Source organism: Drosophila serrata, unplaced genomic scaffold (genome assembly GCF_035046125.1).
Source record: "Drosophila serrata isolate PLE 108 unplaced genomic scaffold, ASM3504612v1 contig_217, whole genome shotgun sequence".
NCBI lineage: Eukaryota > Metazoa > Arthropoda > Insecta > Diptera > Drosophilidae > Drosophila > Drosophila serrata.
The window spans coordinates 474289-496788 of NW_028257115.1; the positions used below are offsets into that span (position 1 = coordinate 474289).

The following is a 22500-nucleotide window of genomic DNA, read 5'->3' on the forward strand; positions in this document are numbered from 1 at the left end:
TAATGAAGACAGGAAATGTTTTGAGATAAATGTTGTTAAACGGTGCGTATGAGTAATATAAGTATCGAAATCTATTTTATTTAAAGTATTCGTTGTTTTCACAGCTTTAATATTTTGATTTAACCTTAGCTTTATGTAAATCAGAAACTTTTCATTGTGTTAGCAAATCATTTTTAGTGATTTAGTCTTTCTGGCTCACGGGTCGTATGAGTGATGTTAGAATATTCGCACTACAAAGAGAACTTCACCCAGCAAAATATAACGAAATATTACAAGTTTATATTTAATGTAAAATTAATCTGTATAATTTTAAATATATAATTCTAAACTAGAGTTTTAGAAAAAGTTTCAAAGTTCCCTGTAAGGAACGTGGCCTGTAGAAATGGATGGGGAAAAAAAGTTCCCTGCTGCTGACAATGACAAAAAACAACAAGTGCGCAACTGAAAGCGAAACAAGAGCAACACGAAGGGGGAGGAGAGGGGGGAGACAAAAAATATGGACACTGACACTTTACGAAGATTTATGCGTTTTAGTTGAGTTCCTTTCCCCCCGTCCCCAGAACTTTTCCCGTTCCGCTCTCCAGTTCCGGAGCTGCGAATTCTTTTTCCGAAGCAAATGTGAGTAGCATTTTTTACATCTGCTCCCCAGTCCCGCCCCCTTTTTTTTGGGGTGGGAGGTGGGGTGGAGGGCAGTGGATTGCCGGCGGGTTAAAGTTGAGAGGCTTAAACAAATTGCCATTTAAATTTGCATTAGTCCAGAGACTGTGGCACGGTGAGTGCCAAAAGTCTGACAACCGTGAAAGGGAGACACAGTTTGCTTACAATATATTTGGATTTAATAAAAAGAGGTTACCAGGGAAGAGACACTGGTACTGGTAATGGTATAAGTATTATTAAATATATTAAAAAATAAATAAATAAAAAAATATTCTCTATATTCACACAAGTTTATCCATCAAATTCATGAAACCAAATCATCTCAAACTGTTTGTTATTTTCTGAAATTTAATAACCATAAATAAAGGCAACAATTTCTGTATTTTTGCTAAATGAATCAGTTTACAGTTACCAAGCCAAGTAAATATTTATTTTAATTTGCTTCACTCTCAAATGTCTACAAACAAATGTGCCCCACTGTAGCCTTCTCTGTGCCCCCCAAAAATGCATAAACAAATTGCAAAACAAATGTGTTGCAAATTGCACAAAAATATTTACAAACTTGCAGAGGCCGCAAAAACCAAAAAATAAATAAATATAGACAAGTTCGAATAAAACAAACAAATTGTGCTCTCATATGCAAAATCATATTTTGAATATTTTATATTGAATTTATGGCCGGGAACAGTGGCTAGCAAAAAAATAATAATGCTTTTTGCTGCAGTGTTTTGGGAAATCTTTTTTTTTGCGGCCAAACAAAATAACATATTATTTATTTATTACAGAAAAGCGACCAAATTTAAATGCTCACCTGTTTCAAATACACGGAATATTCGGCACGTGGCACAAAACTTTGAACCAGAACCGCCATCCTTCTTGGGTTTCTGGCGTTGGGAACTCATATTTGACGCCAGTTAAGCATGAAAATGCCATTTAACAATGGCCCAAATAAATAAAAACAAAAGCGCTGAGGACAACGGAGAAGAAAAAACAAACAAACAAACAAAACGATAAAATGTGTTGGAAAATGTTGGAAAAACAATGCAGAGGCACCGTTACAACAATAAGCGATGGCAGCCCCCCGATAGCGCACAGCAAGACAGAAAAGCGACAGAAAAAAAGCGCACCAAAAAACCATAACAATAAAAATGTCAAAAAAGCAGCGAAGCTTAAATCAAATTAATGCGAACGGGCCAATAGGCAGGGCCGAGAGCTGAAGTTGCTTTTCCTTTTACATATTTTAAATATTTGCATTTTGAATCGAGTTCTGATACAGCCATGTCCTTAATCGAATATCTTTAAATTTCATAAAATTTAAAGGTGTACCTGGTATATAAACATATAACTAACTTTTGGATACGTTTCTGAACCTCCCTTTTTAAGATAATTATTTAATATGTCATTTTAGTATAAATCATTCAGCAAATCATTTCAAAAATTCTCCCCTTTTAACCCATTTCAGAACACTCTTCCGTGTAATCTTTGCCATCTTGCCTTTTTCCCTTTAATTTATTAATAAATTTATCGCGCATAAATTACAATTGAACATGATTTTAAAATACATCGAGTAACCATAATGTTGGTACATAAATCGCTTTAAAACGCTGTTCTTGTCAAAAATTGATCGGTCTGCCACTTGAAAGCAGGCGAACATTTTCTGAATTGGTTAACAACAATCCGCTATTGAAATTAATGGCTAGAACGTGAATATTTATAATACAATAACTCGTTTCGGTTTGTCGACTTAATGAGCATTGAGCATTTTGTTAATTGATTTCCCTGCACATTTGGCACCTGAAAATTTATGAGAACATTTGCAGCCTCATCTTTATTACACTTGAAAAGTAAAGCAAAAGAATTATACTTATTCAGTATTTATAAAATAAATCATTTTATACATTAACATAATCTTGCAAAATATTTTATCACGAGCAAAAGAAATTCTTTAATTTTAAGTGGATAAACTTTAAAGAATATGGTAAACATTCCTGCACTTTTTTAACTTTTATATTTTCATTTTATTCATTTGCTGATCATAAATTCTTAATTAATTTTATATATATTACATATGGTTTAAATGGTATATCGAATTTTTTGCTCAGTGACTGTAAATGTCAGACGATTTTCAATGGGAGCATAAACTAACTGGAAAATACAATAAATCGCCTGACCCGCAACGATCCTGGGATAAAACAAATGGCTTTAATTATGCCTGAGCATTTGTTGCAGGACATCCCAGGGCATCCCTACGACACATTCCTCCCCCGCATGGTATCCAGGTGCATTGACCAGGCGACAATGATAATAAATTCCTTGTGCCTTTTGCCACCTCTTTTCAACTCCACCTCGCCCCACCTCTGGGGGATCACGAGGTGCGATGTGACACACATAAAAAAATATTAAACCACAAAGATTTGTCAAAATATTGATATTTAAATAAATCTTAGACTTTACTAAGATATAAGATAAAGTACAAGGATGAATGATGTGTTCGTATCCTTTAAAAAAAAATAAACTTAAAATAGTTGTAAAACATTTGAAACTCTTTCATATGTGATATATTATAAATTGTAAGATATATATTTCTGATTTTCCCAGTGCTGCCTTAATAAAATGCAAGTGCGCAAATATTTTCATCCAGACGGGACAACAACTCCTTTTACTCCGATGTCCTGTAAACTATTTACAAGAGAAGGAATTTTCATTTTGCCAAAAGGAATTTTGCAAAAACAAAAGGATGTGCGGAGGAGTGGCCATAAATATGCGGGTGCTTGTATGAGGTGGGTGGTGTGGGAGGTGTTTCTGACAAAGTGTGACCAAGTGTCATAAATAACTGGGTTAAACAGCTGCAGCAACAGTCTTCGGCAAAAGTATGTGTCATTAAGTGCGAAACTTACAAGCTGCAAACACGCAACTCGGCCAGGACGAAGTCAACTGGAGGGGAAAATTACGGAATGGCAATAAGAGTCCAAATTGGTGCCTCCTGCGAGTTGCCTCAATTAAGAGTTCCTCGACAGAGTTATCGAGCTCTTTCCAAATTTGGGGCACATAAAAATGAAGGAAAAGTAATCCATTTGTCACAATAGAATTGATCAGGGGAAAAACTATAAAGAACAATATGAGCCACACAATAATGGAACTTTCTTAAGTTCTACATAAAATCGAAATACCCAAAACATAACCCTCGCTCCTCGTTCTTTATTCATCTCCCAACAATGCCAACGGGGTCATAAAAAAATTACGCGACAATAAATATAAATAAAAAGTGAAAGCAAATTTTGTGGGCCTTAAAATCCACCGTAAACAGGATGCCAAAAAGAGCTGCCAACTCGAATTTTTATGGCAAAAAATGCAAATCCCTGCAAATGACTCAGGCAGGAAAAAAGGGGGCCACTCATGCAGCCCCTAAACTCACCTGGTGGTGGTGTAAATTTTGCACACCTTTCATGCCGCGTCTAATAAAATATTTATTACCAACAGGGACAAGCGAAAAAAAATACTGCAAAAAAACCCTCATCTGAAAATGCCAACCGAAAAAGAGATGAAAAAATTAACAAGGCCAAAAAGACGATAGCGGGATAGAAGGGGACTTCCCCGACATCACGTACTGCGGCAATCGTTTGCTAATGCGGCAAAATGTCAAAGTTGCAACTGCAACGCCACCGACAGTCCCAAAAACTTTATGAAATCGCCAGCTAATTAAATTTATTTTTACCCAAAAAAGTAAAACCGAAATGGAAGATGAATCGTCCGCAGGTCACGAGCTTCAAATTGGCAAAGCAATAAAAAAAATCCAAAGAAAATGAGTTGCATGGGAAAATGAGTTATGCTTTACGGTGGGAAACCTGTTGAACTCCCCCGCCACTAGTGTCATTTTCCGCATGATTTTGTATTTATTTCTCACATCTAACTTGATTTATTCATTGAAAATAAATAAGCTTAGCTGGAAATGATAACTTTGAATTTGTGGTTTCGGAAAGGTTAAGACAGCGATACGGTGGCAGTGCAATGTTGCCAGGAAAATTACAGTGCTTATGGCAACAGTTTTCTACTATTTTCCTGGATGTTGCTGCTGTCTTTACACATCCAATTTTCAAGGAGGGGAAAGTAGTTACGTGTAATCACTAAATTGACGGTTGAGCGTTAACTGCTGTCAATGTGTGGGAAAATGAGAGAAAACTACCAAGGGAAAACTAATACAAGATAAGCTGAGTTTAAGGTAAAAGTAAAGCTGAAAATATAGTCTTGTTTACACCTATTTATTAGCTTAGTTCAAACAGCAAGTAGGAAATCAAAATAAAATGGGGATATCCCTTTAAAAAGAAATATTGTTCTATATTAATAGATTCAATCTTTCACGTAGCTTTCGATTTTCATGGAATAACATTCTTAAAGATAAACTCTTTGGTTTTTACTCCTCCAAGAGCTGTCAGAAACTTGTACCTTTCCAGACTGACACCTTTATCTGTCAGTTTCAAAAGAAGAGTTAACATTTTCGCCGTCACCTGCGGCGAATTAGATATTTCTTGCTTTCATTTCCAAGTGAGTTTTCTTTTCTACAAATAACTTAGCTGGCGCCATCTGTTGGCTGTTGGCTGAAGCGCCCAGTCTGGTTTGTTCCCATCTCGCTTTCGCATAAAAGTTTTCAAATGCTGAGCTGTTTTTCCCCTTTATACCCTTGCAGGGAGTATAATAATATTATTAACAGATATTAATAAAAAGAATAAGTAATAAATGAATACGAAAAAGATAAAAAATTTATAATCAACACGAGAGTATTATTATTCGGTCTTCGGAATGTCTGTTCCCATCTATTTTTTTATAGCAAAAACAGGGTATTGCATCTCAGTCTGAAGCTTAAAACACATCAAAGGAGTCATTTCCAACCCTATAAACCATATATATTCTTGATCAGCACAAAAAACTGCGTCAATCTAGATGACTCCGGACGAAAAAAATTTTTTTTTAATTTGGCCAAAAATTTAAAAAACGATAAGGGGTTACATCATTAAAATTGGCAAAAAATTGAAAATTTTTTACATGTTAAACTAAGTATGCAGATTTGGCTGAGTTACGCATTTTTTAAGCATTGAATTGTTCATAAAATTACCATATAAAAAACTTAATCAAAGGGTCTACAAACTTCGGCTTCCCAAATTGAATTTCCTTTCTTGTTTTTTGTTTCTTTTATGTTTAAAGTTGTGTTGTCATCGCGTGTTCGCTAAACATTCTTGAAGTGTTTGCTGTTGTTGCAAGTTGCTGGTTGCAAGTTGCAAGTTGCCGATGTTGTTAGTTCTTGGTGGCTTATGCTGTTGCCAGTTTCCCGTTGCGCTGGCCATTGGTATTGCACTTTGGGCTTATCTTATTGGCGAGGCCACAGCGACGACAAGGAAGTCATTAGCAAAAGGTTAGCCAACGAACTGACCCCTTTCTATGCTGCTCCCCAGGGGAGTTTCTTATCTTTTTAGTTTTCTTTAAAAAAGACGTATAACTTTTTGTGATATTAAAAAAGTTTGCCCACAGGAAATCGAACGAAAACTGATTAAAATAAATCGCAGGTCCCCCTTTTCAAGTTTTTCTTGAACTTAAACTTTGACTCAATTTCGATAATATATTGATTTTGGTTACTTTCTTCTATATATATAGATGAAGAAATATATATTTAAGCTCATGTCCGGTTGAAAGCAAAAGTTTCGCTCCAAAAACGAAGAACAAAGTTCAAATGCAAAATGCAGTATTGAAATCAAAAGGCAAAAGCCAGCCAAAAAGTTTGCAGCAGCAGAAAGCAAGTGCAAGATGCAGTTGAAGAAACTTGTATATAAATAAATATATATAAACATTTTTAATAACATTTTGTACTTTAGAGTTTACCGTTCATATAAAGAAATAATCGAAATAATTCTTTGGGAAAAGTGGAACTAACTCCTACACACAAAGTCTTAACAAGCTTCTTAGAAAACTATATATTTCATATATTTTTCATTCAAGTGAGACTTAATTAAATCTTTTCCAGAAATTAAACTTTATATATTTTTTACTAATATAAAATATAAACTTTTATTTCAAGTGTGAGGATAAAGAAACGGCAGGAAGCGAAATGAAATTTCTTCGGGAGTGAAGTGATATGCTCTGGCAGCAGCAACAACAAAGCCGAAAGTGAATGAATGGCGGCGAAATAAATGAAAATGCAAAGCGGGAGAAAAGTTAAAAGTTTTGTAATAAGTGCAGCCAAAGGCTAACAGAGGGGCTGTCTTTCTGAGAGGGGGGCGTGGCGGAAGCACATCATCTGCGACAGCTGCAAAGCCGCAACGCAATGGCTAAAACTTTGCCCTTTTTCGCAGAGTAAATGAGTTGAAGTTATATTAAAGAAGGTTACATATAGTTGTTGCTCCAAGAACCGAGCTTTATAATTCCCCAATGTAATCTTAAATACTTTGCAATGTAATACTATTGATAAGAATAAGTTTAAGTGGCTAAGATTGCTTGCTAAGATAATTTAAGTTTCATGATCCATGATCATAACTATCATCTTTTGTAATCATAAAAGTAAATACTTGGAAATGCATACCTAGCACAGCTGTTTATAATCCCTTATTATATAGTTTTCATATATATAATAATAATAATAATCATGGTTAAGACTTACCGCAGTTATCCCTTTTCGTCATCATTACTTCCTTCCAGTGTAAAGTTATATATTCCTGGTGACTTTAATTGGGCTCTTCATGGCATCATCCACGTCATGATCCACGTCATCTTCCTGGTTTTCCAGATGGATTGCATTCGCCACGTGGTATGCGTCAGGTCGAATCACTAATCACTATCACTTTAGATGTTAACACTTCAAGGGCCACGCACAGACTGAGGCCGGCGGGGCGCTAGTGCCTCTATTTATAGTCCCCGAGCAAAGAGAACAGAGAAAGTGAGAGCGAGAGAACAACAGGTACCTGCAGCGAAAGGCAGAGAGATCTCCAGAGAAAGCGACATCGCAGGAGATGCACAGAGAGGGATGGCCATACCGAAAACATAGAGAGAGAGGGAGAGGGGCAGAGAGGGAGAGGGACAGAGAGTGAGTGGGAGAGTTAGTGATAGAGGCAGAGGAAACTAGCTATATAGAGCCCGGGAGAGAGGTATAAATAGAAATACAGAGAATATGAATGATTTTGGGTGTAAATATTATTTATGAGCCTCTATTATAATTAAGTGGCTTGCAGAAATAACTAAATTTAACATTAATTTTTAGAGATAAATATATTTTTCTCAAAAGTGACTTGAAAGTTGATTGAACATTTTCGGCAGCGTCCTTTCAACTCTCTCCCACACAAATGTGGAGGCATACGTAACTCACCTTAATCAAGCGGCAATTGTTGCAGAGCCCCCTTCCCTCCCCTTGGATTTCCCCCTCCCTCACCGCCCAAGCAATGCAATTCAATCCGTCGGCCTGCCCACAATAGTTAACAGCATTGTTACACTTTTAAACGGTATTTTTATGCCAAGTATTTTGGCAGTTCTGGGGTATATTGTCTTTATATATTTTTTACTTTATAATAAATACAATGTTATTAATGTTGTTTTTATTATATATTAGATTATTAGGGGTTTTTAATATGTATTTATATGTATTTCTAGCTTTGCTATGCTCAATTTTACTAATTAAATTGTAAACTAAAAGATTATAGAACCTCGAGTCTCCCAAATTTGGTTTCCTTAAATGATAAACTGAACATATTATTTTAAATTTAAATAAACAAGGTATTTTTAATTCGTTAACAGCCTTCTCTAATGTGAAGTTTGAATATGCGGCAAAAGGTAAAAGCATAGCCGTACAAAATAAAAATAAACTGAAAACAAAAACCAGACACAGAACCCCAAAAGCACTATATATATGTACTATGAATATGTGGAACTACAGGAGCCACCAGGCACCGCCAATGGACGCCTCCTGGTCGGGACCACTGCGGTTCATTAGCGGCTCCAAATGCGATTTGCTCTCGATGCAGAGTTGGCCCCCAGTGGAGGAGGAGGAGGAGGAGGGAGGAGGAGTTGACTCGAACTAGAACACATGAGCACGTAATTTAGTAGCCGCTTTAGCGCTTTTGTGTGAAAATCACAACGGCAGCGGTAACATGGCCCCAAAAACTTCAGTTCACAACAAAGCACTGAGATGCCAAAAAATTATTTTAATATAGAAAGAAATTTATACGATAATTCAAAAATATATTTAAAGATTTTAGGATTCAAATTATCTTATAAAAAAATGTTTATATACTTACAGCAAGAAAAAAGCTTTAAAAATTGTAATTAAAGTAATAAAACAGAACGATTTCTTGAAAATTAAATAAATAAATTCAATATTAATATAATTAAAATGATATATAAAAATTTTTTCTTAACAATTTCTAAGAATGGAAAACTATATAGAAAGGTACAAACTTGGGCATCGCTGACCCACCACACTCCGCACGACCTCTGCTCCACCGTCCTGGCGTTGTTTATGGCCATGTGCCACATCGGGATCACATTCGGGCCACTTTTGTGTGTGGCTCCGGTTTTTGCCGTTAATTCCTTTTTATAAATAGCCAGCGATACAATGGCCAAGACTCCCACCTCCCCCAGACATCAGTCCCGGAGAAAATCTAATTTTATTTGCTACTTTTGCTGGTTGCTGCGAGGTTAGTCCAGGGCCAAAACTAATCAGTTTTTTTTTTCTTGGCCAACATGCAAAGCCTGGACTAGGATTAAGACCGGCCTCTTTTTTCTTTTTTTGGTTGTATCTCTTAGTTTGGAAAGATGGTAGAGGCCAAGTTCAGACAGTTTCATATATAAATTACTTCCGGAAGAAGCACTAACACAAGATAAATGTTTATATTTAATGAAATTTTGAATATAAATGATTAATAAAAGGAGCATAACAATATAAATTTCTTAATCAAACATTGTATAATTTATAAATTTAAAAGGAACTGAAATCGATATAAATATCGATAATATAATACATTAAATAAAAGCTGGTCATATTAAAAAAAGCTTGCCATCAACAAAACCCCAACACTTATAAAACTTTATAAAGAAAAATTTAAAAGGCTATAAAATTAAACCTTAAAACTTATATTTTTATAGGAAAACATATATATCTATATCTAAGCAATTTTTCAAATTAATCACATTATTTACCAATTGCTAGAATATTCAATTATTGAAATACCATCTCTATAAAGTTTTCATTAAGAAAATAAAAACAATTCTATCGCTGACGTGTGCCCAGTGGCGATTATTAAAAGACAACCACTCATGCGATAGGAAATTTCTATTAAATCAAACCAATCAGACCACTTCAAGAGATCCCTGATAACTCAGAAAAACCAAAATAAAAGCAGCTGCTCTTCGTTCTCCTCAAAAAAATTGATTAATGACAATCATATAATAACGTAAAAATACAATAACACACAAACGTTTCCAATTTAATCAGATTTTGCTGATACCTTCAGAAGTAAGTTTAGTGGAGCTTGGCCAAAAGGGAAGCCAGGGTCATCTTGGGATCGAAATCGGCATCGCTGGCCACAGAGATATCAGGGATCAGATCAGCATCGGCATGAACTTGAGGCTCCACAGGCTCAGCTCCGGAAACCAGGGCCAACTTGGGCAGAGCCTTCAGACCTGCGATGGGCTTCTTGGGAGTATTATCCGCATCGGAAGCCACCGAGATATCGGGGATCAGATCAGCATCAGCCTCAGCAACAGTCTCCTTAGGGGTATCATTGGCATCGGAGGCCACCGAGATATCGGGGATCAGATCGGCATCGGCTTGGACTTCCTCATCCGCCTCGGAGGCCACCGAGATATCGGGGATCAGATCAGCATCAGCACTGGCAATAGCTCCGGCGACCTTGGCAAGCAGAGGCTTCTTCAAATCAAAGGAGCCACGCTTGGGGGTCTCATCAGCATCGGTGGCCACCGACATGTCTGGAATCAAGTCCGCATCAGCCTGGACGGACATATCGGGAATCTCGGCCAACTTGGCAGCGATGACCTTGGCAATGGGAGCAGCCTTGAACCAGGCAGCGCGCCTAATGGGAGTGTCATCGGCATCGGTGGCCACGGACATATCGGGGAGGACTCCAGCATCGGCCTGGACGGACATATCGGGAACATTGATGGCATCAGCCAAGACGGACATATCCGGAATCATTTCCTGGAGCATGGCATGCATCTTCCTGGCGATGGCTAAAAGGTTAAAATATAGAATTAAATATTTAATTTATTTCTAATTACTAATATATTTCTATATATATTTTATTGCTTTGGATTTACGTTTTAGAATATAAATTAATTCGAAAATCATAAAACTGAGTTTATATAATTTATTATTCTTGTTTATCGCTAAACCTTTTAAGTAAATATTTTTTTATTTGATGAAATATACACCAATTTGATGAATCACTTTCTTTGTGGCTATTTCCTCTGATATGTAACTCCATAATCACTTGCCTTGGATTGTTATTGGTCATTGATTTGGCCTTTGTTATATTTCTTTTTTGTTTTAAACCAATAAAAATTTATGAACTTACCTTCCATGTGGGGCAAATGCTGGTGGGGGGCGGTCTGGATTTCGTAGGTCACAAAGTGCCTGGCTTGGGGCACATATCCTCCGCTGACCAGCGGAAGGATGAGCAGGGCGCAAATGGCAAAGTATTTCATGTTGATCGTCTCGAAAATGACTGAACTACGCAGGCACTTGAGTTGAGGTTTTATAGTGGTCTTATCGGGGCACTGACTCTCTTATTTATGGCCACGAACGAGGCAGACCTCTCCAGATTAGATTGCCAGAACAGAGGCGACCCGAAACGAGTGGATTGGTAAGAGGATGCCTTGTAAATCTTGGCCGGTGGTTCACCCAAAAAACGGGAAGTAATGGATCCAATAACGTGACCGAGCAGGAGGTTAAGTGGATTACGGATTCAATCATTTAAATTGATTTGCAACAGAGAATATATACAAGTATCTACTAAATATTATCCTTTTCCTATTCTATTTCCATATTTTTAATATTTTCCTGTATTTTATATATCCATATATAATACAAGAATGAACTGATTAAAAGAACCTATGACAATATCGTTTAGTTATTCGCTATCTATGTTTGGGTATGCCACCTTATCTGCTGGCTATCGATGACGTGGTGGCAAGGGGTTAAATCCACGTACTATATAGCTCGTATTCATGATTCATTTTGAAAATTGCATCAGCACATGAAAAATTCATTCTTAAAAAAAAAAAAAGTACACCACCATTAAATATTTTATCTTTACTTTTATAACATTTATTTAAACTTAGAAAAAAGAAAAATGAAACTGTAATTACATATTCGACTTTTCATTACAGAACTTTAATGCTTATATATTAGGAATATTTTTTAAAGTATGTTTCTTTCATTCATTTGGGTAACACAAAATAATTTTGCAATGTTTGTAAATGAAAATATTCTCTCATAATTGGTGATAAATAAGGCTTAGCTTTCGCAGCAAATAATGTGGTTGTGAGAATATTTAAGAACTTAAAAATAATTCATCTTAGACTTAGTAATTCTTTGTCTGTGGTTTTGTTCTCATCAAGATTCGTCGTACATCTTAAATTAGTTGAAGTTTCACTTGGATTTTCGATGGCACTCTACATGCCCAGTATATCGTCATGGTCGTCCATGTTATCCACCGGCTCGTGCTTTAGATCCAGCGTATAGTCATCCGCTGCAATGGTGGCTGCCGTAATGTTGGTCGAGTTCGTCTTCTGGAGCTGCGGTTGCTGTTGGGGTTTATAAAGTGGACTTTGGGTTGGGAGCTGGCTCTTGGCATTCGCCACCACCAAACTGCGCTTGAGTGCCAGGGACTGAGGAGTTGATTCAGTCGCTGCCGGGGATCCCAAGGATGTCGCGGATGACGTGGACGACGATGAGGCGACAGCCGTAACTTTGGGCTGGATAAAATCCTTAAAGGCGGCACCCTGTACGTTGGTAATCTGCGGTGTCTTCTGGGGCGTCAAAACGACACCGGTGGTGGGCGAAACTTGCAGCTTCTGATTGCCAGGACTAGCTCCAATGGTCTTCCTCACCAGCAAGCTGTTGCCTTGCGGCGTAACAATCTGCTGGACCCCAGGAGTATAGCGAGGACGCTGAGTGGGCGGCACCATCGGTTGGGCTGGTGCCATTAGACGACGCTTCAGTGCATTAGCCTCCATGGGAGTCAAGTTGGAATGCAGGGAGCTGGGATATCCCAGCCCGCCCGGTAGGGAGGCCTGATTGTTGCATGTGGAATACCGGCGGGCCATGGCACGCGCCTTCAGCGATGGTCCAGTCTTGACCGCTGTCACGCTAGTCGAAGGTCCCAAGAGGCTGTTGATCGAAGATCCCTGCGGTCTCACTGCGGCCATAATAGTGGCTCCCTTGGGACTGGCTGGCGGTATATTTACCGAGCTCACCAAGCTCTGCTCACTGTCCACGCTGGCCTTGCGCAGATCCTCCAGCGAAGCACTAATCCCATTCGATTTCCCATTTGTAGTCTTCCACAAACGAACCGTCCTTTTATCGGCTCCCGGGGCAGCTGGCGAAATGTTGGCGGCAGTGGTCTCCGTTCCGCGACTTGTCTTGAAGACCCTCTGGATCAAATGACTTGGAATGCTCACTGTTTGGCTTCCTCGCGGGCTATCCGAGATATTCAGTGCAGTATAGGAAACTGCCTCCTGCGTCTGACTTGACGGCTTAGTTGGCAGCTTAGCCGGCTGCTTCTGTGGCGACCCTCCTGGGGACAACTTGGCCGCAATCACCATGCTCGCGAGCTCCCTAATTAGGCGAAGTTCAGGACTCGTGACGTGCTCAAAGGCCGACGGAGTGTTTACACTCAAATGCTGCGATTCCCCGGCCTCTGGGAAATCGGTGGCATCATCGAAGGTCTCCATCAGGGCCTGGAATACCTTCTGCTTGAAATGCATCTTCTGGCGATTGTTCATCTCTTGCATCTGTGGCTTTATCATCTCCAGGAAGTGCTCATTCGAATAGATATCCGCGCATTCCGTTTGTGTTCCCCGCTCGCCCCGCTTTACCATGGTGGTATTTGGTGGCAACGAAATGGCCGAAACTGCTAGGGTGCTAGTGGCCACAACCGGGGGACTGCTCATGCCGATTGCTTTGGCACTGCTCACGGCAATGTTATGGTTAGTGCTCGAGATGGGACTATAACTCATTACAGTAACATTCTCCATCGGTTTCAGAGTGGTGGCGGTGACCCGGTTGGTTAGATTCCCTCCTGGTTTGGTGGTGGGAACAAGGGCAATATTGGCGCCAGTGCTCAGGACCGTGCTGGTGGTCTTGCTGATGGGCACAACTTTCGGAATATTCGGTGACTGCTGCCTGACTGTTGCAACGTCTAATCGCGGCGGAAAATCAAGCTTCTTCGGCGGCCTGCCTCTTCTTGGCGGAGTCGGCGGTGTCTCTGGGCGGTCACTGGTAGTCATGCGTCTCATTACCTGTTGTCTTTGGGCCAGAGTTTGCCTGACTCCTTGTTTTCCGTCACCTGCTGGCGTTGACGGTCTGGGGAAGAAGTCATCTGTTTTTTTAAGCTGAACTGTCTTACTGGCCCCCACTGCTCTTGGCACTGGTGTCAACTTAACGGGCGATGTGGAGCTCCTTATACTCTGCCCTGCACCCAGGGTCATGGTCTTGAGGCGCTGATGACGCGTGACCCTCGGCGCTTGGGTGGGCTTCTTAATGGCAGCATCCTTGGGCTTGCGAAGGCGACGACTGGGTGAGCCTTCCTTTGTGCTGTCCCTTCTGCGTAGGATCTTTGAGGCCTCCATAGCGATGTCGTCGTCCAGTGGATCTCCGAGATTCAAGTCCTCAGACTCAGGGTCGAGAGCTTCGCCACCCAAGAGCGTAGCGTTCTTTTTGCCAATAATCAGTAAATTTGGGTTCTTGTTTTGTTTGATAAAAAACTCTGACGGCTTAGTCGACGAATCTTTAGTATTAATCGATGATTTTTTATCCTTTTCCTGCATTAATACTTCTTCTTCGAATTCAAATTCCTCTAGATGCTCCTCTTCTATGGAATCGTCACCTTCCTGGTCGGAGTGCATGTAACTATCTTCCTTGAGACTTTTCTCCTTTTCCTGCAGTTTAGCCAGCTCCTTTTCTACGAATTTTTCCTTTATCTGGTTTGAGATTTGCTTCGACTTATCCTTATTCACGTCCTTGGTTGAAGGATCCTCTTCCCCGAGAAGTTGATCAGCCGACGATTCGTCGTTGACTGACTTATCGTCAAGTGCAGCGTCTCCTTTTAAGGATGCAGAGGTATTGTCCCTGCTCTCGCTGTCCCTGTTGCTGTCCCTATCCTTCTCTGATCCGCTGCGATCCTCGTCGTTGTGCGGGTCGGCCAAGTTCAGGTGGCGGTCCAGAAAGCGGAATTCCTCATGCAACGGATAGGGTAAGCGTCGATTTCCCTGCCGTCGCCGATTGGCGTCCGCGTTGCACCAGCGTATGTAATCGTTTCGCAGCTGACGCCAGCGCCGTTTGCACCTTTCCACTGCAACGAAATCGAAGAGGTAGACAGTTAGAATAGACAGGTAAAAATTTAAATAAAATCCTGCAGCATCAGGTAGCATTCAAATTGTGCGGCAGCTGTCACTATCCACCCCCCGAATTCGCATGGAAAAACTAGCAAAATAATCCCAGGCAATAACAAACATCTAAATTCCCAAACCCTTGATCTTATTTGTGGCCTGTAAGAGAAGTTGTTCGACAATCAAAAAGCTACCTGGAACAATTGAGTAATTTATACCTTCCAACTCTATATTTGAAAAAGAGCAAAATTCGTTTAATTTTATTGTCAATTCTATGTTTTTATCTAAAAACTGGGGTTATCCCTATCTCACATTAAACTATGTAAAATGTAGTTAAATGTTAGCATTTGAAGGGATATGTAAATGATTTCAAGAAAATCGAATAAAATTTTAATTCAATAAATTTTAATATTAAAATTATTCACCTAAATATTGCACCCAAATTATTTATTTTGTCGAATTTTTTTTGTAAAATGCATAAAATATTGTTAATAAAAGAACACATTTTTTTAAGAGGCATTCAAATTAAATAATTGCGAAAACGTAAGGATTTTGTATTATTTTATATAAATAAAAAGAGTAGAACATTTTTTATTTATAATTTTCATACTTTTAACTTATATTTCTGGTAACATAATACATACATGAATAAAAAAAAAATTAATTAAATGAAAATGAAATCTCGCTTTTTGTTTAATTTTTAATTTGAGTAAGTCGTAAATAATTTTTAAGTAATCAATTAAAAAATCAATTAAATTAAATTAATATAATAATATAATATATTATATATATTATATACAATTAATATAATATTATATACAATTAATATAATATAATGAAATTTAAGATTTTATAATTTTATTTAATTATTTTAATTTAATAGAAAATATGAAAAACCCCAAAAACGAATATAAATAAAACAACAAACTTTTTTACCAATAAGGAAACTGTAAAATGTAGTTGCTGAATGCATAAAATTGAGCTGCCAGAATTCCAATTAAAGAAATTAAAAATGGATAAATATGAATTGAAAATTAAAGTTGAAAACTTAATCAATGACTCATAGGTAAATATGCTTGAAAATGCAAACGAACGTGTTTGAGCGAAAATTACGTAAATATAGATTTATTTAAATATATGTACATATGTACAAATATACAAGTTCATATAAATTTATGCATTTTGTCTAATGTACATATGTATGTATATATGTACGTATGGACGTGCGTACAGATGCATGCATGTATGTATGTACATATTTACGTACGTAAAAATGATGAAGTCAGAAATGGAAAAGTGATAAATGTACATATGAACATACAATGTATGTACATACTCTATGACATCCAACAAGATCAGCAAAGAACCAATGCATACTAAAGTAACGACCTGTTTACCTTATGGCTTGGTTAAAACTAAATAAATTGATTTTTATATTTCTATTCTTACATCAGAAAGCTGTCAATTATTTTAATCACAAACGAATGCTAAGACCACTTAGTCAATATGAACTAAAGACGTTTTCCACTTGTATTTCTTAGTATTTCGAACAATAAGACTCAAAGTTAAAGATCATTGGAAGCACTAAAAAAATGACCACGCGCCGGAAATAAGTAAGAGAAATATACCAGGGAGTGAGCATCATGACAAGACGATCAGAATTGCATGGTGTCGATCAAATATATCGATATCACCATAAAGAGATATGTATTTCCGGTACTCTTTATTTCAAAATAACTGATTCAATGTTGTCCTTATAGATTTAAGTAAATTAACGTGTCAACATCATTGCATATTTATAGAAAGTAAATATTTTTAAAATACAAATACTAAAGCTCTGAAATCTGTATGGCATAATCGATATAAAAACTGTTTTTGCATTTAGATGTTATCGATATGGGATTGTAACAAACTATCAGCACTAGCCACAATTAATGTGCAATTATGGCAATTAGCCATTTCGCAGCTGCTGAAAATATAGACTAAATGGTTAAATCGCAAGTGTGGCAACAAAATTCGTAATAGCGAAAATTTGGATTGATAATTTAAATGTTTAGTAGTTTTTGCGTCAAAGCTAGTTTTTGATATGAAAAATAATGTAATTAATAATAGACGTATTAATATAAATAAAGTAAATACAGCACATGAATTAATTAAAAACCAATAAGAGTAATAACTTCGGGTAGACCACATTTTTATACCTATGCAATTATTAACAACTTGTTGTATAATTGAAGAACAATTTTTTTTTTGCATATCAAAGCTTTAAAATATAATACAGCGTTAATTTCGAAAAGCTTTTATGTTCTAGTTCTTATTGAATAAACAAATCAGGAAGCATAATTTAAAATGTTTGAAATTAAAGCAATTTTGTTAATATATTTTCATTTATATTTTTTAAAAGCTTAACACAATCATAAATAATTTTATTTGGAAAGGACTTCGTAAACATCCATATATTTTTATTCCAATTTGTATACACTTTCAGAGAATATTTTAATTTTAGTCAGTGAAGGCATTATTTCCGGCCCTATAAATCATATTATTGATCAGCATTTACTGGCGAGTCTATTTGGCTTTGTTGATAAAGCAAACATTTTCTTGCAAATTTTTTAAGGGGTTACATCGTTAAATTTTGTAAAAATTAATACAAATTTTAATTTTTGTATTTGTTTGACTTATTGCGCAAACTTCTTAACCAAATACCAAAAACTAGCTGAGAAAAAAATTCCGAATTGAAATTAATGATTTTTGGCTTAGTTATAGCATTTTAAACTTTTATTTGTTTAAAAAATATGTATATAAATGTCAAAAAAGCCAGTGATTGCCAAATTTCATATACATTCTAATTCGCAACAAAAATCCTAATTAATTAAAATTAAGCTATTAAAAAATATATAATGCTTCTTTGGCTTGGTTCTTTTTTTAATATTAATTTTACACTTGCAAACTTTGGCTTCTCGAAGTTATCTTCGTCACTTATTTAATATTGAACTTGAATATCCGGTAATTAATATATATTTTTTTATTTATGTTAAATTATATGTGTTCCTTATAATATATATTTAAAATCTCATATTTTAAGTTTATTTTTATACCTTTAATTGAATTTCATGGCTGCATATAAAGTAAATCAGTTTCCTTTATGTTTCAATTGACCAAACCACAGTAATATTTATTAATGTAATAAGAGAGATTTAATAGTAATTTGCTCAATTATTTTGAATAAAACCTATTTACTAAAGCTTCTTCCCACGGTATGGTTTGCAATTGTAATTAATTAATCCGAAGGGCGACCTAATTCAACAGGAGACTCGCTATTTTCGAATTAATCGATGGCAGCTGCTTGCATTTGCCATCACCGACACTCATGCAAAAACAGCACACGGAAGAGCTGCCAACTCGGCCGGCAACGGCCGATAAGTGTGCGCGCTTTGCCGTTGCCCAACACTACCCCAATGCTACGCAGCTCTGCAGCCCCATCTCGCTTACTCACCCGACCCTCCAACCTCCGCGGCCACCATGTCCCAGGAATTATCGCTGGGCAAGCGCTTCCTGTAGTTTTCGTCGCCGCGATCGTACAGAACCGGCTGCTTCAACACCGCCCGCAGCAGCTGCACATTTTCCTTAGTCGCACCGCTCATCACTGCTCACCGTCCTTGCTTTTGTATCGACACAATTTGGCTAGAATCGGGCTGCAATCACAAGCACAAACGCAACGTAAAAACACAACAACACGCGCGCTGCAGCCGAAACAAAACGCCGAATGGCAAAAGGCAGCAAACAGTGCCAAACGCGAGCTACACATACACAAGCAAACGCATAAGAGAGAGCGAGGGAGTGAAAGAGCGCACGGTTTGCAGGCCAGTCGATACGAGGGTTGCACAAACAAAATACCAGGGAAGGTCAGTAACAGCTCGGTTTAATAGTACGGGCACACAATATTCAGCACTAAACACAACAAACAAGAAAATTTGTGAAACTGAATTGAACAAATTGACATATTTCGCTTTAGTTTTTAACGAACGTTATAGCTATTTTTATTGTTTATAAAATTTTATATTGCTTCATATAGGTTTTGAAACATTTACATTTACATGTTATTTATGTATTTTTAAGTTTTGTAACCTCACGTAAATAATATGTATTAATTTTTAGTTTGTCGTTTAATTTGACGACTTTTTATTATTTATTTTATTTGTTACATTATTATTTATTTTTAGGGGTGGCGAAGCGTTAGTACTTTCTTTACTGATCGAACCAGCTTGCCAGCACGAAAAAAGCTGAACATGCTTAGATTTGGGTCTGGCAGTGCTGTCGCTCTCTTTAAAAGCAACTTATGTATGTGTGCGTGCCAGTGGTGGGCTAGAAACTCTCGCTCTCTATGGGGGTTGCATGTGGTACAAAAACACAAACCCCGTTGTTATTTCATGTCAACTCACTGCGCCCCTGTATTTTCATGAATTCCGTGAGTAAAATTTTGCCGGGAAGAGTGTTTTATTTATTGAACCAGCTTCTGCATTTCAAATATTTAAATGAAATCCAAGCTATCTAGTGTTCTTTTGGGGACTGTCATTATTGCATTGCCACAGCAATATTTGGGAGCAACATAATATCGCAGAGCAAAGGGGTCGAGCGAATTGCTAATATTAAACTACAACAGCAATTGCACAGCAGTTATTAGCTTGCCGCAACTATTCACTTGTCACAAACAGTGTCACCAATTAAATATAACTATTATTAACCGATTTCAGGTAAATATAAGCGCATTGAGACCGCGGTAGCGGCAAAACAAAACTGTTGCAACGCGACGCCTATACGCTAAAACAGCTGTTGCCGGCACAGGCGACATGTGTTTCGAAAACGTTTTGGCCGCCTGGCGAGTTGAGCAATTATATGTATATCGCCCATATAAATATTTGTTTATTTAATCATTAATTATTCCTGAATTTTGGGCGTCACATAATACACCAAGTAAACATATTTAGTATTTAAATTTATTGAAATGTGTTCTTGTTTGTATACTGGTATTAAAATTTAAAATTTTCTCATTCATTTTGTTATTAAATATTATAACTTGTGAAATTCTTTTTATTTTAGTTATTGATAATTCAATAAAAATGAATACTCGCAAGAAAACAAAAAGTATTAACCCACCGCAGGATATATACACCGTTAACGCAAATATCTGCCGGTTGGTTTCTCAAAATCCTTGCCTATATGACCGATTAAACGATAATTATTCGAAAACTACCGTTTTGCAAAATGTGTGGAAAGAAATTGGAAAAGAGATGAAAATTCCGGGTAAGTTTGAAATTAAATATTACAAAACTCTTAAAATAGTGATATTTAATAAAATGAATAATAATAAGTACTTAATCAGTTGAGCTTTTTATTTTAATTTTTATGTAATACTTCGATTCATCTTTATTTATTTATTATTTATTAATTTTTCTTTAAATTATTTCAGCTAAAACCTGTCAGCAACGCTGGCGCAATATGCGTACCAGCTATGCTCGCTCCATTAAAGAGCATCCCGAAGGAACTACATACTATATGAACAAAGAATTAGGGTTCCTTAAGAAATATATAACACCTGGGTTTCCTATTCCTCCAAGAGGTCGACGCTCCAGGGGCAGTCGTCGGGAGGAGCAGGACGACGAATCCGACGAGGACCAGAAACCTATATTGGGAGCCAACTCCGAAGTGAGGCATGCGCAGAGACGCAACAGAAACGAAACCGAAGATGCTTCCACTTCTTCCGAAGAAGGTTCCGGCATGGCTAGGCGTTTGTCCAAGAGAAGCAAGGAGAACCTTCAGGTGGGAGCTTATTTCACTACAATCTCTAGATTGAAATATATGTTATAAAAACAATAATTTGAATTAAATAATGTTCCATTCTTTTTAGCCATCGTGCTCTAATAGAAATGCAGAACACGGTTTGGATTTTGATGATGCCTTCCTGCAGGGCCTTCGTCCGGAAATCAACCAAATGAATTTTACTCAGAAGCTATTTTTCAAACGTCGCGTTTACGATTTGCTGGGTGAGATATTTGCCACCGAGATGCCCACACCAAACTCTCGCCCGGAAGTGGTCAATGAAGTCGTACAGACGCCCTCACTCCTTACTCCAATAAAGCGCTTCGGTCTACAGCTTCAGTTGCCAAAGCTAACACCCAAGATACAGAAACATTCGTAATGTTCAAGGGTCAAGCCAACCGGATATCGAATTTAAGCACAGTACAAAGGACAAATAATACTATAAAACAAATCTTAATAATAATAAAATGTGATAGCTAATTAGCTGATAAATAACTAAGTACTTAGTTAAGTTGTTAAGTTGTACTGGAGAGTGTACAAATAAATATAAACTGGAAATTCAAACATGACAATTTTTGGTTTGAATTTTTGAATTCTGAATTAAAAACATCTTTTCTAGATTCAATGGATATAAGTTCATATTGTTTATTTTAGCAAATACTTTTGTATACGTAATTATTGTTTTTGTTGGTCTTTAAATAATATAATAAATTTTTTAAATAATATACATGTATAACGTTCCCGTATAATTTATGGCATAATATATAATTGTTTCGTTTTTTTTTTCGTTATGCATTTTGTGGATTAATAAGTTTTGTATAAGGAAATAAGCGCTGCCACAAGGGACCGGCTTCAATTCAATTTGTTTTTATGTTTAAATACGTAAATTAGTGTCGATTAGTTATATGTACAATCATCGATCTGTTATATAGGGCATCAAAACGTTGTAAGAGTTAAAACAATTGCACTTTAAATTAAAATATCTCATAAAATTAGGCATACAATTAAGTGTTTCGTTTAAATGCAAAAAAACAAATCGCTCGCAGCATCCATTACATCGGATTGGCAAGACCCCCAACAAGGTTAGACCGATTGCGGGGTAACCAAACTAATTAGCTTAAAATCTAACAAAAATTGTGGCGCATTCTTCCCCTTCTTCGTTGGCATTTTATCATATTTATGTATTTCAACCAAACCTTATCTAGGCGAAGCAAATCTTGACCGGTCCCAGCGGCAATTGCTTCATATAGTTCCAGGCATCCACGCGCGTCATTCGCGCCGTTGAGGCACCGTTGATGCTCAGGATTTCATCGCCATTACGCACCTGGTTGGTCTTCTGGGCGGCTCCACCTGGTTACAGATAGAATAGGAGCATTAATTAATTTCTTGCGGGAATGGAATGACAAATGACTCGCTTAC

The 22500-nt window shown here is 37.2% G+C and overlaps 4 protein-coding genes across 16 annotated transcripts in view; 1 reads left to right on the forward strand and 3 right to left on the reverse strand.

Moving 5' to 3' along the window:
- Window positions 1-10040: 10040 nt before the first annotated feature.
- Window positions 10041-11388, reverse strand: LOC110185291 (uncharacterized). Its single transcript, XM_020954040.2, has 2 exons — window positions 11226-11388; window positions 10041-10881 (listed from the first exon to the last, which is right to left on the reverse strand). The coding sequence occupies exons 1-2, from the start codon at window positions 11353-11355 to the stop codon at window positions 10154-10156; spliced, it is 858 nt and encodes a 285-aa protein (XP_020809699.2). The 5' UTR covers window positions 11356-11388; the 3' UTR covers window positions 10041-10153.
- Window positions 11389-11954: 566 nt separating this feature from the next.
- On the reverse strand, window positions 11955-18905 carry stwl (stonewall). 2 transcript variants are annotated; one of them, XM_020954045.2, is made up of 2 exons: window positions 18758-18905; window positions 11955-15224 (listed from the first exon to the last, which is right to left on the reverse strand). In XM_020954045.2, exons 1-2 carry the CDS (start codon window positions 18903-18905, stop codon window positions 12325-12327), a joined length of 3048 nt encoding a protein of 1015 aa, XP_020809704.2. In that variant the 3' UTR covers window positions 11955-12324. The 2 variants fall into 2 exon arrangements, with proteins under 2 accessions (XP_020809704.2, XP_086685637.1); XM_086829511.1 differs by lacking the exon at window positions 18758-18905 and adding an exon at window positions 16659-16676.
- LOC110185298 (uncharacterized) lies at window positions 18737-21653 on the forward strand. 3 transcript variants are annotated; one of them, XM_086829512.1, is made up of 5 exons: window positions 18737-19166; window positions 19485-19729; window positions 20362-20565; window positions 20732-21081; window positions 21170-21653. In XM_086829512.1, exons 2-5 carry the CDS (start codon window positions 19657-19659, stop codon window positions 21458-21460), a joined length of 918 nt encoding a protein of 305 aa, XP_086685638.1. In that variant the 5' UTR covers window positions 18737-19166; window positions 19485-19656; the 3' UTR covers window positions 21461-21653. The 3 variants fall into 3 exon arrangements, with proteins under 3 accessions (XP_086685638.1, XP_020809708.2, XP_020809707.2); XM_020954049.2 differs by lacking the exon at window positions 19485-19729 and having other exon boundaries at window positions 18748-19166; XM_020954048.2 differs by lacking the exon at window positions 18737-19166 and having other exon boundaries at window positions 19704-20015.
- Window positions 21654-21701: 48 nt separating this feature from the next.
- Window positions 21702-22500, reverse strand: part of bbg (PDZ domain-containing protein big bang) — a 120301-nt gene continuing 119502 nt past the window's right edge. For all 10 annotated transcript variants that reach the window (XM_086829506.1, XM_086829507.1, XM_020954100.2 and 7 more), the window contains one exon: window positions 21702-22431. In XM_086829506.1, the coding sequence (XP_086685632.1) occupies window positions 22283-22431 (149 nt within the window). In that variant the 3' untranslated portion in view covers window positions 21702-22282. The remainder of the gene's footprint in view (window positions 22432-22500) is intronic.